This window comes from Hemicordylus capensis, chromosome 1 (genome assembly GCF_027244095.1).
Source record: "Hemicordylus capensis ecotype Gifberg chromosome 1, rHemCap1.1.pri, whole genome shotgun sequence".
Lineage (NCBI taxonomy): Eukaryota > Metazoa > Chordata > Lepidosauria > Squamata > Cordylidae > Hemicordylus > Hemicordylus capensis.
The window spans coordinates 410154995-410175511 of NC_069657.1; the positions used below are offsets into that span (position 1 = coordinate 410154995).

General features: G+C 42.9%; 1 protein-coding gene across 14 annotated transcripts in view; it reads right to left on the bottom strand.

Moving 5' to 3' along the window:
• The window catches only part of DNAH14 (dynein axonemal heavy chain 14), a 477343-nt gene that overhangs the window by 396626 nt on the left and 60200 nt on the right, over nt 1-20517 (bottom strand). For 13 of the 14 annotated variants that reach the window (XM_053307834.1, XM_053307849.1, XM_053307840.1 and 10 more), the window contains 2 exons: nt 13270-13332; nt 6461-6599 (listed from right to left, as the gene is read on the bottom strand). In XM_053307834.1, the coding sequence (XP_053163809.1) occupies nt 6461-6599; nt 13270-13332 (202 nt within the window). The remainder of the gene's footprint in view (nt 1-6460; nt 6600-13269; nt 13333-20517) is intronic. The other variant, XM_053307936.1, reaches the window with a different exon arrangement.

Sequence of the window (20517 nt, forward strand, 5' to 3'; positions counted from 1 at the left end):
AAGGGAACATGGTAGAAAGGATGAAAGCCATATTTGAAGCCAGGAGGGAGGCTTCTGATCACATTGAGAACTGTCCTTATTGTCCTTCCACACTATTAACCATCACAAAGCACAGCAGCAAGAAATATATAAAACATCAAAACTGAACCCATTTTCTCCTATGTGGCATATGTCCCTTCAGAACACAGGACTAGAACGAATGTAAAAGAGAGTGGCTAACATCCAGATTAAGAAACTACTCTGTGCACACTACAGGGAAGGGACCATTTTCATCCATCTCCTCTGTGCTCTGAAGCTGTCTGTGACTCTCAAAAAGATGTACCTGAGAGTCAGGAAATATTTTCAGCAGTCATAGTGGCTTCAGAGCAAATGGGCTTCAGAGCAAAAGGGAGATTAACCTAACCAAACAAAACAAACAAAAACCACCCTCCCATCTGGGACCAATGCTGTGTTAGCAGCATGAGCACTCTTTTAGTCTGGACGTCAGCCAATGTATTTTGACCCTGTGTTCTCACTCACCTTGTCCCACCATTCCTGCAAAAGTTGCAAGTTTTCTATAGTGTGTGTGTGTGTGTGTGTGTGTGTGTGTGTGTGTGTGTGTGTGTGTTGGGTAAAGATAGTAGCTTAGTGGAAGAGCATCTGCTTTGCAAGCAGATGGTCCTAGGTTCAATCCCTTGTATCTCTAGGTAGGGCTGGGAAATACCATTTGAAATCCTGGAGAGCCACTGCCAGTCAGTGCAGACAATACTGAGCTTATTTAATCAAAAGTCTGACTTGGTATAAGGCAGCTACTTATGACACTATGCTTAAACCTATAGTATTAAGATCATGATACAAGACTGCAATTGTATCAATCACCATATCATATATGCAATTCATACTTTGAAGTGGAACTGAACCACTTGAATCACATGTTCCAAGCCAAATTCTGAACGTTTATTGATCTAAACCAGAAACAAACCAGAACTTTAGTTACAGCTGAACCCAAACCAGAACAAAACCAATATTTTAAAAGAATTAATTCTCTGTTTTTTTCACCCTGATAGTTCAATATTGATCTATTTCTCAGCTGGATCGTCTCAGTTGGAAGACTACTCTGTGAAGAGCAGACACAGCTGAGCAGGCGAACAAGCTTTTCTAAACATCTAGCCTTTCCCCCTTCAAAATAACTAACAGGAAGAGGGGAGATTTTCAGGGGCTTGTTTCTCTTTAAGGGATAAGTCTTAGTCTGTGTGTGTGTGTGTGTTATTTGCCAGGGCTAGAAGTTGCTGGGGCTAGCAAATTCCAGTGTTTTAGTCTGTCCCTGCCTGGAGGGGGTGGAGTCAGCTAGAGCTGGGGGAGGCCCCACATTCCTTTGACATTCCTTTGACTTGCATCCTGTGTCTCAGTTGGAAGACTACTCTCTACATAAGAGGTGAAGACCCGAGAGCATAGCGAACAGAGCACAGCGGACAGTGATAGCAAACAGGACCTAGGAGCTTTGCTGGAGTTTAGCGGGAAGTGTGTGGGGGAGCCTGGAACAAGCCCCTGTGATCACAAGGAGCCTGGTGGAGAAGAGAATGTAAGTACAAATCACTCTCTCATATTCCTCATATTCTTGGGAAAGACTGTTTGGACAGTTAAATAGCTGGTCATTGCAGCTGAGACGTATCCTTCTAATAAACTATCTAATAAACAGACAATAATAAACAGATAATAAACTACTTCTAATAAACTATCTCTAAATACTGTAAACAGCCAACAAAAACAGTATGAAGAAAGAAAGTCAGCAAGGGAAGGGGCACTTCCCAGTGTATTGCACAGAGTTCCACATGTATGACTATTGGCCCCATGGGCAGAAGTCATGGGTGTGTGCTTGATGCAAGGAGCTCCTGGTCCCTTGAGACCAAGGTGGTGGATCTGAAGAAGCTCAGAGAGACAGAGAGGCATGTGGATGAGACTTTCAGGGACGTGATAGAGGCATCCCACTCCAGGGCTGGTAGCTCCCCTGCTGTCAGAGAGAATGAAGGTCTCGAGCAAGGACGACATCGGTCTGAGGAAGAGGGAAATACTCCTTTAGAAGGGACCCCTTCCATGGATGATGAGCCCATATCCTCTCGCACAGGGGATACTCCTGCAGGGGGTGGGGGCCCTCTTGTAGTGGGTGAATCGATCATTAGAGGTACAGAAAGATGTGTTTGTGACCCGCGTGTTGACTGCACAGTGACTTGCTTGCCTGGTGCAAAGGTTGCGGACATCACACAGTGTCTAGATAGGCTCTTAGGCAGTGCTAGGGAGGAGACAGCTGTCGTGGTGAACGTCGGCACCAATGATGTGGGGAAATGTAGTCGGGAGGTCCTGGAAGCCGAATCTAGGCTGATAGGTAGCGTATTGAAGTCCAGGACCCCCAAAGGTAGCATTCTCAGAAATGCTACCTGTTCCATGTGCAGGTACAGTGAGACAGGCAGAGCTGAGGGGTTTCACTGAGTGGATGAGATGTTGGTGCTGGGAGGAGGGGTTTAGATTTGTTAGGCACTGGGATACATTTTGGGGCAAGCAAGGCCTGTACAAAAAGGACAGGCTGAACTTGAACCAAGATGGAACCAGACTGCTGGTGCTTAATATCAAAAAGGTTGCAGAGCACCTTTTAAAATGACGCCTGAGGAACAGCCAATGAGAGCTGGGCAGTATCCTGTGCGGCAAAAGCCATCCTTGAAAGTGCAAAGGTGCAAAGGATTCTGATAAAACTGAAGGGGACAGAGCAGAACCGCATAAAGAGCAGACGGGAGCCTGTGCCAGCTGGTCAAAGAGTCAGAAGAAAGATAGCATACATCAGGTCGGAGATTCAGCATATAGGTGCTTATATGCTAATGCCAGAAGCCTCCGAGCCAAGATGGGTGAGTGGAAGTTCTTGGTTGCTAATGCAGAAATAGATATAGTGGGCATAACATTAAAAAAAATGGTGGAACAGTGAGAACCAGTGGGACACTGTTATCCCTGGATATAAACTCTATAGAAAGGACATGGAGGGGCACCTAGGAAGTGGAGTAACACTGTATGTAAAAGAAGGGATAGAATTCAACAAGCTAGAAAACCTAGGTGGACTGGAGTCCTCCACAGAAACCCTATGGGTGACAATACAAGGCCTGAAAGGGAATGTGCTACTGGGGACGTGCTATCGCCCTCCGGATCAAACGCTGACAGTGACTGGGAGTTGCAGCAGGAAATCAGGGAGGCATCAAGGCAGGGCTGTAATAATCAGTTACTTCAATTACCCACACATAGGCTGGGTAAATTCACAGTCAGGTCATGACAAAGAGGTCAAATTTCTAGATATGTTGAAAAACTGTGCCCTGGAACAGTTGGTCTTGGAACCAACCAGAGAGAAGGCAACCTTGGACTTAATTCTGAGTGGCACCCAGGACGTGTTGCATGATGTCAGTGTTGACGACCCTCAAATCATCCATGCCATCAAATTCAGCATACATTTGGGGAAAGAATCACCAAGGAAGTCTAACACAGACATTTTGAATTTCAGAAGAGGAAACTTCTCCAAAATGAGGAGTATGGTGAAAAGAAAGCGGAAAGGGAAAATCAGGAGAGTCACTTTACTCCAGAGTGCATGGAGTTTACTCAAAACCACAATACTATAAGCCCGGTTAGATTGTATAGAGAAAGGAGGAAAGGTACCACTAAGTTCACGAGGATGCCAGCATGGCTAACTGGTACCATCAAGGAAGCCATAAAAGGGAAGAAGACTTCCTTCCAAAATTGGAAGTTCTGTCCAAATGCAGAGAACAGAAAGGAATACAAACTCTGGAAAAAGAAATGCAAGGTGACAATAAGGGAGGAGAAAAGAGAGTTTGAGGAACATTTAGCCAAAAGTATCAAAAAGAATAACAAAAACTTCTTGAAATACATCAGAAGCAGGAAACCTGCCAGGGAGGCGGTTGGACCATTAGACAATGAGGGAATGAAAGGGATTATTAAAGAGGATATGGAGGCTGCTAAATTCTTTGCATCCATCTTCAAGGCAGAGGATACTGAGCATATACCTGTTCCTGAACCAGGTTTTTTAGGGATGGAGGCTAAAGAACTGAGTCAGATAGAAGTGACAAGAGATGATGTTCTAAACTGTCTGGAAAAACTGAAAACTAACAAACCACCAGGGCTGGATGGCATCCATCCAAGAGTCCTCAAAGAACTCAAATGTGAAATTGCCGACCTCCTTGCTAAAATATATAGCTTATCCCTGAAATTGGGCTCTGTATCAGAGGACTGTAGAGTAGCATATGTAACATCGGTTTTCAAAAAGGGATCCGGGGCGATCCGAGAAATTACAGGTCAGTTAGCTTAACGTCTATTCCAGGCAAATTGATGGAAAACATCCTCAAGGATAAAATTGTAAAGCACATAGAAGAACAGGCCCTGCTGAGAGAGAAGTAGCATGGTTTCTGCAAAGGTAAATCTTGCCTCACAAAACTTTTGGAGTACTTTGAGAGGGTCAACAAGTAGGTGGATCAAGGTGATCCAGTTGACATAGTATACCTGGACTTCCAAAAAGCTTTTGACAAACTTCCTCGTCAAAGACTCCTGAGGAAACTTAGCAGTCATGGGATAAGGGGACAAGTACATGTTTGGATTGCTAACTGGTTGAAAGACAGGAAGAGAGGGTAGGGATAAATGGAGAGTTTTCACAATGGAGGGAAGTAAGAAGTGGGCTCCCCCAGGGATCTGTACTGGGACCGGTGCTTTTTAATTTATTCATAAATGATTTAGAAGTATGGGTAAGCAGCGAGATGGCCTAATCTGCAGATGATACCAAACTATTTTGGGTAGTGAAATCCAAAAAGGGTTGTGATGAGCTCCAAAAGGATCTCTCCAAACTGGGGGAGTGGGCGACAAAGTGGCAAATGTGGTTCAATGTTGGCAAGTGTAAGCTGATGCACATTGGGACGAAAAACCCCAACTTCAAGTATACGCTGATGGGATATGAGCTGTCTGTGAATGACCAGGAGAGGGATCTTGGGGTTGTAGTGTACAGCTCATTTAAAGTGTCAACTCAATGGGCGGCAGCTGTGAAAAAGGCAAATTCCATGCTAGGGATCATTAGGAAGGGAACTGAAAATAAAACGGCTAATATTATAATGCCCTTATACAAAAGTATGGTGCAACCACACTTGGAGTATTGTGTACAATTCTGGTCACCACATCTAAAAAAGGACATTGTAGAACTGGAAAAGGTGCAGAAAAGGGCAACCAAGATGATCAGGGGCCTAGAGCACCTTTCTTATGAGGCAAGACTACAACACCTGGGGCTTTTTATTTTAGAAAAAAGACATCTGCAGGGAGACATGACAGAGGTCTATTAAATCATGCATGGTGTGGAGAAAGTGGATAGAGAGAAGTTCTTCTCCCTCTCACATAACACTAGAACCAGGGGCTATTCCATGAAATTGATTGTCGGGAAATTTAGGACCAACAAACAGAAGTACTTTTTCACACAACGCATAATCCACTTGTAGAATTCTCTGCCACAAGATGTGGTGACAGCCAACAACCTGGATGGCTTTAAGAGGGGTTTAGATAACTTCATGGAGGAGAGGGCTATCTATGGCTACTAATCAGAGCCACCTCCAGCCTCAAAGGCAGGAAGCTTCAGAGTACCAGTTGCAGGGGAGTAACAGCAGGAGAGAGGGCATGCCCTCAACTCCTGCCTGTAGGCTTCCAGTGGCATCTGGTGGGCCATAGTTTGAAACAGGATGCTGGACTATGTGGGCCTTGGGCCTGATCCAGCAGGGCTGTTCTTATGTTCTTATTTATTAGCTGATGGATAATAATTAGCTGATGGATAGTCAAGAAATGGAAACAGTACATTAATACAGGAGTGGCCAGTGAGGGCAGGGTCGGGGTGGGGGGGCAAGAACCATCATTAAGGTGGTTCAGGTGTTCATTAAGGTGGTTCATCATAAGATGGTAAGCAGGTGTTTATCAGCATGTAAACAACACCTGCAAGCTGCCACATTTAAATCCAAAATAGCATTTAAATCTGCGCCCACAATCCCGTGTGGGGCGGCAGTGCTCCACCCAGCATCCAGCAGGGTTGCGGAGTGGCCCCAGCCTCTGCACGTGTTAAGCCTCCATGCACATGCAGAGACCATAGTCACACTGTGGCCCCACTGGATGCCAGGTGGAATGCCACCACCCTGCATGGGATTGCAGGTGGAGTGCAGCAGTTTGCAGGTGCTGCTTACACGCTGGTAAGCACCTGCTTATTACTCCTTAAAGGTGCCTCTCGCCGCCCCTGCCTCCAGCACTGCCCTCACTGGCTGCTCCTGCATTAATATATTTGAGGGATATCACATTTTATATTTGTACTGGCTTCCATATTTGTGCTTCCTCAATACATATTTCTATATCAGTAATTTTATATTTAAAGTTGTATCCATCTTCTATTAATTGAAAATATGTTTCTTCTCACCTTTACAAAATGGATAGCTTTGTCTTTTGAAGTTCTGTATCTCTCACTGTCACTTACATCCTCACACAATGCTTGGATATAAAGCAAGCACCTTTGTAATATCTCATCAGCAAAAAACAGTTCTTCATACATCACCATTCTGGGAATAAGAAAAGTCTTTCCAGATGTAAAATCTGTATAAGCCTTCTATTTTACAAGCAACAAATTTTAAACAGCTACAATTTCATGGTCTTCACAAAATTTTGCACTGTATCTTAAAATCATGATCCTAGCCTTGATAATCACCATCTGAATTTCAAAACCCATTACGCACAATCCCCAGATCTATATAGGCCAACTCTATATACACCTCTATTCCAGATCTATGTAGGCCATCTCATACAAACCAAGGTTTTTAATTCATTTATTCCACAGCTGCTCCTACTAAACATAGTATTAAGGTATATTTGGGGTAGGTTTTTTTAAAAAGAATATTTCTCCTTCAGACCTTCATTTATTGCATTTTTTTAAAAGACAAATATCAGTCCATTGTAAAAACAAACATTTCAACGTCTATACATCAGCATCAGTGTTCTTCCTCCTCCTTCTGTGAATCACAATCTTATATTATTCTCCTATAATTACACACAACTGGACAGCAATTTCTTAATTAGCAAATAGGTTAGGAAGGGAAGAAAAGGTAAGCAGGGAGCCATTCAAAGACATACAGCTGTGCTATCTATATTTCAACCACACACCCCTTAACAACCAACTTCACAGTGTCTATCTCTCAATTTCATTCCACATACATATTTTAGTACCCAATATACTTCACTGTCTCTTTAAACTCTTCCTTACCATTTACACTGGGTTTTAATTTTAAAAAGAATAGTTTTTAATACAATATCAAACTACTTTAAATCTCTGCAACAGTATAGTAGCCTTCATGGTACTACTGTGTATGGTGCTGTATACGATGTATGGTGAGGGACACCAGTAAAAGACAAAATGTGCATGCAAAAATTCAGAAGATACCTATTATAGCTAAGCCTAACTTAAACAGGCTCTGTTAATGCCATGGCTGACATGGTGCACACTGTAACGGCACCAGAAAGCTTTCTGTTGGGGCTTCAGCAAAGCCTGGAAGGCAGCCCCAATGCTGGTGAGAACTAGCAGTTATGAATGGGAGAAACAGTGGTAACACTGTGTGAATGTCACTTCTCTCCAGCATCGGGACTGACTTCTGGATCCACTGCAGTCCTGACATGGAGTGTTCCAGCTCCATTACAATGCACATCTTATCAGTCAATATTAGTAAATCCACAACTAAATTTAATTATTCTTATGATCTATAAAATGTCAGAGTGCAATTTATTTGTAAAGACTTCTCCCTCTATTATCCCCATATGCAAGTGAAGCTTTTTCTCTCTCCCCATTGGTTAAATGCATTAGGTAACAAACTACATTATATAATGCTGACAATAAGATTATGTCCATAACTCCTTGATTAAATTATTATTTTTAATGAGATTATGCTGAGGCATAATTATGAAATATGGAACCCCAATTATGTTTAAAGGAGTTGCAATTTTCAGAATAAAAGTTTGGATAACGAATGTTTCTTAAAATAAGACAAATCTGGCACTTCTAGATATGTCCTAGCAGAAATATGACATTTTGCAGAAATATGACAATTTTGTACAATGCATTTATCAAAATTGTATTTCAGTAAGCACCCAGGGTTCTAGAAATCCTAACTATGCCTTAACTACTCAATGATATACTAGAAAATAGTTGTTGCAACCACAATCTTATACATAAGAGTAAATTCATAAACGTGTAAATTCAACCATAATGTACAGTAGGGGTGTGCCCAGAACCAGTTTTGACAGTTCAGTTTGAATCAGAACCGGATTCGAACCGACCTGGTCCAATCTGGTTCTGATTCTGGTTGAACCAGATCGGTCTGAACCAGCTTGTGGACTGGTTCAGGGTTTACTGGTACAGGGGAATCTGGTGAGGATTCTCCTTTATCAGTAAAGGGGCAGGGACTTCCATTGGGCTAGGAAGAGCAGGAGAGAAGTCAGGGGTAATTACAAGAAGGATCGGTGGCAGCAGCAAGGGGAGGCAGTTGCCCTGTTGGCCTCCCCCAGAGTAGCCTGGGCCAGTGGCAAACCAATGTGGACCTCCGGACATGCACAGAGATAACTAAAATGGCCTCCACGCATATGTGGAGCCAAGACCTGAGCTATTCCAGGGAATGCCAGAGGGGCTGAGGGGCAGTCACCTCTGCCCCTGCTGCCCTCCCCACTGCCGCTGCCACTGATCCTTTTTAAAGTACCCCTAACTCCCCCCTTGCCTCCTCTAGCCCTAGGGAAGCCTGCCACCCCACCCCTTTACTAGTAAAGAGGAATCCTCGCCAGATTCCCCTTTACCATTAGACCCATGAACAAATGAGTTCAGTTTGAACCCAGACCAGCAAACCCTTTTGGGTTTGAACTTGGACCAGCATCCCTGGTTTGTATCAAACCGAGTTTCAAACTGGACCAGTTAGCACATCCCTAATGTACAGCAGCAGAGTGCTCTTCATATATGAAAGTTACTTTCATAACTGCAGTGTGCTAGGGATACAAACTGCAGAAATACTCAGGAATTTCCTCTCACACATCCATATTGAAAACATCTTTTAGCATAGTGTATTTGGGCTGAGGAGGGAGCATATGACGGTGTGCAATGAGGGGGCAAAAAGAAGGAAAATTCCCTCCCTCTGACTCATACCCCTCACAAACTATGGGAGAACCTCATTATCTGCGGATTCATTATCTGCTGATTCCTCCACAGAAACTCTGTGGGTGATAATACAAGGCCTGAAAGGAAATGTGTTACTGGGAACATGCTATTGCCCTCCTGACCAAAACACTGACAGTGACTGGGAGTTGCAGCAGGAAATCAGGGAGACATTAAAGAGAGACAGAGCTGTAATAATGGGTGACTTCAATTACCCACACATAGACTGGGTAAATTCACATTCAGGTAATGACAAAGAGGCCAAATTTCTAGATAGGCTGAATGAATGTGCCCTAGAACAATTGGCCATGGAACCAACCAGAGAGAAGGCAAACTTGGATTTAATCCTGAGTGGTGCCCAAGACCTGGTGTGAGATGTCAGTGTTGTGGAACCTTGAAGGAACAGTGACCATAGGGTGATCAAATTCAGCATACATGCAAGGAGAGAATCGCCAAGGAAGTTTAACTCTAAACTTCAGAAGAGGAAATTTCTCTTAAAAAGAAAATGTTTGGTGAAAAGAAAACTGAAAGGGAAAATCAGGAGAGTCACTTTGCTCCAGAATGCATGGAGTTTGTTTAAAACCACAATAATAGTAGCCCAGTTAGAATGCATACCAAAAAGAAGGAAAGGTACCACCAGCTCTGGGAGAATACCAGTAGGGCTAACAAGTAAAGCTAAGGAAGCTATAAAGGGGGGAAAGACAACAGCCCTGCTGGATCGGGCCCAAGGCCCATCCAGTCCAGCATCCTGCCTCACACAGTGGCCCGCTAGATGCCACCAGAAGCCCACAACAGGAGTGAAGGGCATGCCCTCTCTCCTGCTGCTACCTCCCTGCAACTGGTACTCAGAGGCATCCTGCCCCTGAGGCTGGAGGTGGCCCTCCGACTCTTAGCCGTTGATAGACCTCTCCTCCATGAAGTTATCCAAGCCCCTCTTAAAGCCATCCAGGTTGTTGATAAGAACATAAAAGAGAAAAGAGAGTTTGAGGAATATGTATAAAGGGGAATAACAAAAACTTCTTTAAATACATCAGAAGTAGGAAACCTGCCAGGTAAGTGGTTAGACCAAAGAAGTGGTTAGACTATTAGATGATGAGAGAGTGAAAAGGATTATCAATATAGAGATTGCAGAGAAGCTAAACAAGTTCTCTGCATCTGTTTTCATGGTGGAGGATGCTGAGTGTATATCTGTGCCTCAATAGAACTTTTCAGGGATGGAGGCTAAAAAACAGAAACAGGTAGTGGTGACAAGAGAGCATGTTCAAAACTGGAAAAATTAACAAATCGCTTGGGCCAGATGGCATCCACCCAATAGTCCTTAAAGAACTCAAATGTGAAATTGCTGACCTCCTTGCAAAAATATATAACTTATCCCTACAATCAGGCTCTGTACCAGGAGACTGAAAAGTAGCAAATTAAACGCTGATTTTCAAAAAAGGGATCCAGTTGACATAGTATACTTGGACTTTCAAAAAGCTTTCAACAAAATTCCTCATTAAAGAATCTTGGGGAAACTTAGCAGTCATGGGATAAGGGGACAGGTACATGTGTTGATTGGTAACTGTTTGAAGGATAGGAAACAGAGGGTAGGTAAAAATGGGCAGTTCTCTAAATAGAGGGAGGTAAGAAATGGGGTACCCCAGGATCTATACTGGGACCAGTGATTTTTAATTTATTCAAAGATGATCTAGAAGTTGTGGTAAGCAGCGAAGTGGCCAAATTTTCAGATGACACTAAACTATTTAAAGTAGTGAAATCCAAAAGAGATTGCGAGGAGCTCCAAAAGGATCTCTCCAAACAGGGAGACTGGTCAACAAAATGGCAAATGCAGTTCAATGTTAGCAAGTGTAAAGTGATGCATATTGGGGCAAAAAACCTCAACTTTACATTTACGCTATGGGGTCTGAGCTGTCAGTAACAGTAACTAACCAGGAGAGGGATCTTGGAGTTGGGGTGGACAGCTCGTTAAAAGTGTAGACAAAATGTGCAGCAGCTGTGAAAAAGGCCATTTCCATGCTTGGAATCATTAGGAAGGGAAATAAAACTGCTAATATTATAATGATCTTATATAAAACTATGATGCAGACACATTTGGAATACTCTGTACAGTTCTGGTCATCATAGCACAGAAAGGACATTATAGAACTGGAGAAGGTGCAGAAGAGGGCAACCAGGATTATCAGGGGTCTATAGCATCTTCCTTACGAGGCAAGGTTACAACACTTGCAGCGTTTTAGTTTAGAAAAAAAAACACGACTGAGGAAAGACATGATAGAGATCTGTAAAATGATGCATGGTGTGGAGAAAGTTGATAAAGAGAAATTTGTCTCCCTCTCACATAACACTAGAACCAGGGGTCATCCCATGAAAGTGATTGTCAAGAAATTTAGGACTGACAAAAGGAAGTACTTTTTCACAGAACGCTTATCTAATCTATGGAATTCTCTGCCACAAAATGTGGTGACAGCCACCAGCCTGGATGGCTCTAAGAAGGGTTTAGATAAATTTATGGAGGACAAGTCTGAAGGCAATAGGCTACCTCAAACCTAAGAGACAAGGTGCCTCTAAATACCAGTTGCAGTGGAGCAATAGCAGAGATAGGGCATGCCCTCAGCTCCTGCCTGTAGGCTTCTCAGAAGTAACTGGTGGGCCACTTTGTGAAATAGGATGCTGGACTAGAGAGGCTTTGGGCTTGAGCCAGCATGTTATGTTCCTCCCTCCACTTGCCACAGCAGCACCTGCCACCACTGCCTAGGTCCTACAGCTGCTGCCTTCCTTCCCACACCCTGCCACCACCAACACCCACTGCCACTTGCTCCTGTCTATTACTGGCTCCTGCTTGCCATCCAGTTTGGGAACTACTAGGAAGGACAGTGGTCCTGTTCCCAGCGGCCCAGGAGTGGATGATGGGTGTCAGTGCAGGTGTCAGTGGCCCACTGCTGATGAGGAGTAAAGAAGGTGTGAGCTGCCGGCAAGGGAGGCCACACATTCCTGAGGTTGAGCTAAGCACCACTGGTGGGGCATGGGCTGCTGGAGGGGCTGAACACAGCCCCCCTCTGTCCTAGCTATGCCACTGATTCTGCCCTTGTCTGACCTCTCTTGGAAAGACTATATCCATCTTAAAGGACATTAATAAACTGGAGCAGATTCAGAGGCAGTCAACAAAGATGGTAAGTGTTCTGGAAGTCAAGTTCTATGACGAACTGTTAATGGAACTGGATATGTTTATGCTGGAAAAGAAAAAACTAAAGGGAGACAGAAGTGAAGGGCTCTCATATAGAAGAAGGAGTGGGTTTGTTCTCCATTGTCCCCGAGGGCAGGACTAGAACCATTAAGTTGAATTTAAAAGGAATTTAGACAATACGCTTCCAGTTAATGCAGCTTAAGATTGCATTAGCCTTTTTAGCAGCTGCATCACACTGTTGGTGCATGTTCAATTTGTTGTCCACCAAGACAGCTAGGCCTCTTTTCACATGTACTGCTGCCAAGCCAGGTTTTCCTCATTCTGTACTTGTGCATTTAATTTTTCTTACTCAAATGCAGGACTTGATCTCTCTCTTGAACTTCATCTTGTTGATTTTGGCCCAATATTCAAGCCTGTCGAGATCGGACAATCTTGATTCTGTCTCTAAGGTGCTAGCTATTCACCCCCAGTCCTTGTTTCATTTCATCTGCAAATTTTATAAGCATCCCCTCTACTCCCTCCTCCAAGTCATTTGTGAAAATATTGAACAGCACTGGGCCCAGGAGAGAGCTCTGGGGCATTCCATTTGATACTTCCCTCCCCAGGGATAGCACTGGGACAGTTCCCAGATATCCCTGCACAACCTCCTGATGTGCCTATAGGCTCCCATTCCTGTATAAGAGGCCCGCACTGGTACCTGAAACATGAAGAATTACACAGAGATGGCAGCAGTGGGAAAGGCTGCTTCTACACTATACCAGGAGGATGCTGCCGATTCATCAGTGCTGGATGTTCCTATGCCCAGCCCTATTAATAGGTTCTTAAATTGTTTACACTAAGCAGTTTTTTTCAAACTTACTTGCTCTTCTGCGTTTTTGATCTCTTAACATTGCTTTTCCAGTGGATAAAATATTTCTTCTTTCTGGAAAGCAAGAAAGACAGAAAACCACACAATTAGAAGTTTTTGAGTCACAGATGTATTATACATTTGCAACTATCATAAACAGGAAATATTAAAATATGTAATATCATCATTACAGCTAACATTAAAACATTTTGACATGAAAAATAAACATACAATTAAATGTGTAAAAAAAGTTTATGTGCACAAGTGTATTAGCTAATGTACAGAATATAGAAAAGATACAGAACCTACTGAGAGGGCTCAAAATTACTATTAGTAATTGTAGTTGTTGTTGTTTTTTAAATGTAGCAAAATATATTCACTTTAAATAATAATAATAATAATAATAATAATAATAATAATAATAATAATATCCCCCAGTGAGGCACTACCTTGGCGTGGTTGTGGGGCTTGTGTGCTCTGATGAAGGTGAGAGCTATGCCAGAGGTCCAACCATACTGGACAGGTCTCACCAGAGGAGCCAGACAAAGAGTGCCTCTCCCATCAACAATATGGTGAGACGTAACTTTAATAAATCTATACTGGATGGGTCGTCGCCCGGGTCAACAAGGACCGCGCCAGATGCTATAGTCCCTGGACATCTGGTGGCAAGTGGGCAACAGGACTCAGGATCTTCAGTTGAGCAACCAGGGCTAGAGACAGCAAAATTACTGGAAGAAATGTCGCTTAACCGAAAAAAATATACGAAAAATGCCAACAAGGAAATAATGATCTGCTATTACAAGTCTAGTCCAACTAGAAGAGGTTATTTAAAAAGAATGTACCAAATTTGGAAAGAGAAGCATCCAGATACAGAAATAACAGAACAAAGGCTAGAAGACCAGAGAAGATTCATAATAAGAAATAAAGTATTCACAGGAGTTGAGCTGGAAGAACTGCAAAGAGCAACACAGGCTCAAGATATGGAAGAAGAATTATCACCAATTGAAGAAGTTGCTCAGGCACAGGTGGAGGAGGTGTTGGAAATTGAGGATGCCACTGTTGCTGAACTGTTTCAAAATCAAAACCAGGCAACCTCCCCTTTGCCTTCACCTCAAAAACCTGAATGCTGTTTAACAGAAAAGCAACAAGAACTAAAGCAAAAAATAACTGAGCACATGAACCAAACAACCACCAGGGTTCGACTTCCCGCTCTAAAACAGTTGCCAAAAAACAACTTGCTCAGGCATTAAAAGATGTCAGTGTTGCACTTGCAGAAATAACAACCAATAATTTGCAAGAAACAAACCAACTAATGTACAGTGCAGCAACAATAACAACACAAAAGCTCGGATATAAGATCAGTGGACCTGTCAAAAAAGAAAGTTGTACATCACCTAAATGGAAGATTAGATTAGAAAATAAAATCTCCAGGCTTAGATCAGATGCTAGTAAATTGAAAGATATGAAAGACAAGAAGCAGAAGAATGAAAAAAACAAACAGTATCTGATCCAAAAATACCACCTAGATTCAAGGAAAATTAGAGAAGTCCTGGAAATAATAAAGCAGCAAATAACAGCAGTGTCAAAGAAGATTAGCAGATATGAAGCCAGAATTACACAACACAGGCAGAATCTCCAATTCCAGTCGAATCAGAGACGTTTCTACCAAAGCATAGAAGGAGAAACTGCAAGAAACCTAGAAACACCAAATAAAGAAGAAACAGTGCAATTCTGGCGGAAATTATGGGACAATCCAATAGATTATAGAAAAGCAGGCTGGATGAAAGAGGTCAAAAAATGTAACCAACAAATGCAAGATCTAATAATAACACCAGAATTAGTAAGTGACAGAGCAAAGAAAATTAAAAATTGGAATGCGCCAGGTGACGATGAACTGCATGGCTTTTGGCTTAAACACCTAACAAGCCTTCATAAACAACTATCAAAACAGTTCAATCACATTATGAAAGGCGGTGATATTGAACAATGGCTAGCAACTGGGGAAAATCATCTCATCATGAAAGATCCAGCAAAAGGTGCAGTTCCAAGTAATTATAGACCGATAACCTGCCTGCCAACCATGTTCAAATTATTAACTGGAATAATAGCAGATGAAGTAATGCAACACTTATTAACTAACAAACAGCTTCCAGTTGAACAGAAAGGAAATTGCCCGAACACCAGAGGCACAAAAGACCAGCTGCTCATTGACAAAATGATTTTAGAAAACTGCAAGAGAGAAAAAACAAATCTAAGTGTTGCATGGATTGACTACAAGAAAGCCTTCGATTCATTGCTTCACACATGGATACTAAAATGTTTAGAAACAACTGGTGTCAGCAAAAACATTCAGATATTTATTAAAAAAGCAATGAGCATGTGGAGTACACAGTTAACAATCAATGGCGAGACATTTGGACAGGTTAGCATTAGAAGAGGCATTTTCCAAGGGGACTCACTATCACCTCTATTGTTTGTAATCGCCATGACCCCACTTTCACAAATACTAAACAAAACAGGCCTCGGATACCAAACATCTAAAACATCCAGTAAAATCAACCATCTGCTGTACATGGACGATCTGAAGTTGTATGGAAAGTCCCAGTCAGAAATCGAATCACTGCTAAACACTGTCCATATATTCAGTAGCGATATAGCAAAGGAGTTTGGACTAGACAAGTGTGCTGCATTAATAATGAACAGAGAAAAAATAAGAAAAACAGAAGGAATAGAACTGCCCAATGGAAGCAACATCAAGAACCTGGAAGAGAAAGAACGTTACAAATACTTGGGCATTCTCCAGGCTGCTAACATCGCACACACTGAAGTTAAAAGAAAAATTGGAAGTGAATACATCAGGAGAGTTAGAAAAATCCTCAAGTCCAAACTCAATGGCGGGAACACCATACAAGCCATAATCACCTGGGCTATACCTGTTATCAGATACACTGCAGGAATAATAGACTGGACCCAGGCAGAGCTAGAGACGCTAGATCGTAAGACCAGGAAAATCATGACCATCAATCATGCTCTGCACCCCCGCAGTGATGTAGATAGGCTCTACCTCCCTCGCAGCTCAAGTGGAAGAGGAATGCTGCAAGTCCATCAAACAGTAGAGGAGGAGAAAAGAGGCCTTGAAGAATATATCAAGGACAGTGAAGAAGATGCACTTTAAATGGTCAAGAACGAGAAACTATTCAACACCAATGAAACAAAGCAGGCCTACAAAAAAGAACAAGTCAAGAACCGAGCAGAAAAATGGAGAAATAAGCCCCTGCATGGTCAATATTTGCACAATATAAGTGGAAAATCAGACATCACCAAGACCTGGCAATGGCTTAAGAATGGCAACTTGAAGAAAGAAACTGAGGGTTTAATACTGGCTGCACAAGAACAGGCACTAAGAACAAATGCAATAAGAGCAAAAGTAGAAAAATCCACAACAAACAGCAAGTGCCACCTTTGTAAAGAAGCAGATGAAACAGTGGACCACCTAATCAGCTGTTGTAAGAAGATCGCACAGACTGACTACAAACAAAGGCATGACAAGGTAGCAGGGATGATACACTGGAACATCTGCAAAAAATACAAGCTACCTGTAGCCAAGAATTGGTGGGACCATAAAATTGAAAAAGTTGAAGAAAATGAAGATGTAAAAATATTATGGGACTTCCGACTACAAACAGACAAACATCTGCCACACAATACACCAGATATCACTGTAGTCGAGAAGAAAGAAAAACAAGTCAAAATAATCGACATAGCAATACCAGGGGATAGCAGAATAGAAGAAAAAGAAATAGAAAAAATCACTAAATACAAAGATCTACAAATTGAAATTGAAAGGCTGTGGCAGAAAAAGACCAAAATAATCCCAGTGGTAATTGGCGCCCTGGGTGCAGTCCCAAAAGACCTTGAAGAGCACCTCAACACCATAGGGGCCACAGAAATCACCATCAGCCAATTACAAAAAGCAGCTTTACTGGGAACAGCCTATATTTTGCAACGATATCTATAATAACCAACAGTATTGATGATAAAATTCTGGCATCCCAGGTCCTTGGGAAGGACTCGATGTCTGGATAAAACAAGCCAGTCAATAACACCTGTCTGACTGTGTAAACAAGAAATAATAATATAATTATAATAATATATGTCCCGCCCTCCCCCCCAAAAAAATTTTTGCCTATGGAAACGTACAATTTTAATTTCACCAGTGATGGCGACAAGATAGAGTGGGGAGAAATAGGAAAGGCAAAATGAAAAAGGGATTGATGCAAGCGAACGCAGTTACGCGTGCTTAGGTTACATTTCAGTTGGAGTGTGTCCACAGTAGATGGGGGGGAAACTGATAATGCATCAGACATAGAACTGGAGAGGATAGCTAAAGAGCTCTACCTTTCTACTTAGCATTTTCAAAGGTCCTCAATTTCTGCCAGTTTCTGGAGGGAATCCACAAACTGAGACAAGAAGGCAATTCTATAAGGTCCCTGGTTTTGCTCTAACCCTTTCATTATCTGACTGGTATCCTAACCTCTGCATTTGTTTCTGCATTGTGAATGGGCAGCAATAAAAAATGTGACTGGATTCTAGAGGAATAGGTGGCCTAAATTTCCTGACTCCTGTAGTAATATTAAAAGAGCCACTGGAGGCAGACTAGTTAAAGTATAGGATAGGGGAGGAACCAGGAAAGAGTTAAGGGCAACGCCTGTAGCCGAGTGTAACAGCGGAAACTGAGGCTTAAGTTTATTGAACAGAGTTACTAAGGTTTATTACTTAACTATTACCAAATTATAAGCAATAGTCCTACTCTGAGTGAAAGACCATCCTAACAGAGAGAGAGAAAACAGTCTCAAGTATCCAGTAACAGCGAAAACTGAGGCTTAAGTTTATTGAACAGAGTTACTAAGGTTTATTACTTAACTATTACCAAATTATAAGCAATAGTCCTACTCTGAGTGAAAGACCATCCTAACAGAGAGAGAGAAAACAGTCTCAAGTATCCAGTAAGAAATACAAACTGATCTGTCAGTCTACAGAACTGATGATTGACACAAACATTCTAAACTCTACCACAAGCCTATACATAGATATACATAAATCTGTGCAAGAACAAAGACAATGGCTGCATTCACACATAATTCAGCACAGCGGGTCCAATGGACCTTCTATTCCACTCCCCTTCCCCCGACTCTCCTGCCCAAATTTGGACATAAGGGAGAGCTCCTTCTCTGCAGTCAGCGAGACTGCAGTGAGGAGAGGAATTGGCTGCCTGGGCTTCCTTTTTGACTTAAGGACAGCCCCAGCAGCCAATCACAGCTGGAGGAAGGGAGAAGATTCCTCTTTCAACTCTGGTTGCTGACAAGGGAGACTGCAGTGAACATAAGAACTGAAGGTTTCTTACCTGTAACTGGAGTGTGTAGAAGGCTCCGGAACACTCACAAGCTGATCTATCTTTCTTTCTGCCTTCATAGGTAGCTAGGATCCTCTACAACTTAGTCACATGCCCCCCCCACCTCCTCCTAGAGTCCAAAGATTAAGGCTCTGCAGAGGGGCAGGCTAGACAGATGACCACCAGAAGCACTCCAGTTACAGGTAAGCAATCTGCAGTTCTTCTAAATGGTCTCTGTCCATCACACAGATGGGCACATAGCAAGCTCCAGAACTATGGAGTGGGGAGCAGAGCCTCACAACCAGGAAAAGATTCCAGAATTCGAACTCCAAACATCAAGGAATACGCGGGATAGCTAAACCGAACATACGTTTATCGAACTCAACAGCAAGTGCATGGTGTAAACAGAGGAATAATGAATAAATCTGGCAGAAATAACAATAAATCACTGAAACAATGACTGCAGAACTGATCTCCCAAAAGCTTCATCGTGGCAGGCTCTGCCACATCCAGGGCATAATGCTTTATAAAGGATGATGGAGAAGCCCACGTAGCAGCCTAGCAGATGGACTCCAGCCATGGAAGCGGCTACTGCCCTGGCAGAGTGAGCTTTCAGAGAAACAGGGGGTACCAATCCGGTTACCTAACATACCAATTTGATGCACTGAACAATCCAAAAAGAGATGGAGTGGGACGAAGTTCTCTGGCACTTCCGGGATGGATTGTAGCTGATAAACAAGGCCGTGGCAGACCTGATGGGTGCCGTGCGGTGGACATAAAAGGCTAGTGCCCACCTAACATCTAAGGTGTGCCATCTACACACTAGATCTATAGATGGGTCTAGGAAGAAAAATGGTAAGGAGATAGGTTGAGACCTATGGAATGTGGAGACTACCTTGGGGAGGAATGAAACATCAACTCTAAGAACTATATCCTTTTGAAAACACAGGCAGAGGGAATCACAACGTAAAGCCCTCAACTTGCCCACCCTCCTGGCTGATGTGATGGCAACCAGAAAAACAGTTTTGAGGGTCAGCAAACACAGGTCACGCATCACCATAGACTCAAACAGCTTACTCATGAGAGCATTAAGGACACATGGTACATCCCATGGAGGGGCTACCGAAGGTGTGTCTGGGTATAGATGGGTCAAACCTTTTTAGAACTTGTTTAATCTCCCTCAAGGCAAACAAGGAGCTACCCTGTCTCGGGACGGTTTGGAAGACCGAAATGGTGGCTAGGTGAACGCTGACTGAGGACATGGAGAGAACTGACTTTTTTTAGACCAAACAAGTAAGAAAGTATCAGAAGGAGTGGCACAGTAGTGGGATCTGTCCCCCCCTGCGAGTTAAATTCCGCAAAACATTTCCATTTTGCCGTGTATGAAGTCATCGTGGAAGGTTTCCTGCAAGCTGCAAAAACATTCTCTAACTCTGGAGACCAGGTTTCTGGATTTGCCAGGCCATCAGGCATAGCTTCTGGACGTCTGGATGAAGGATCCATCCTTCGTTCAGGAACAGCAACGATGGTAGGAGGGGAAGCCGGATGAACCACCCGCAAGAGAGATGAAGAAAACGAGGGAACCAAGGCCGGCGTGGCCACGAAGGTTTCACTAGGATGCAATTCGCCTCCTCGAGCTCCAGTTTCTGAAGGACTGTTGGGGGAGAGGGACTGGAGGGAACAGATACAGAAACGTCTCTGACCAGGATGTTGCGAAGGCATTCGCTGAAGAATTCTTCCCTAGCCCTGCCCTGGAGTTGTACATTGAGTACTGATGGTTGAGTTCACTCGCAAAGAGGTCTATCCTCAGTGCCCTCCATTGTCGGAAAATTTCCTGTAATATTCCAGAGTCCTGTTTCCATTCGTGA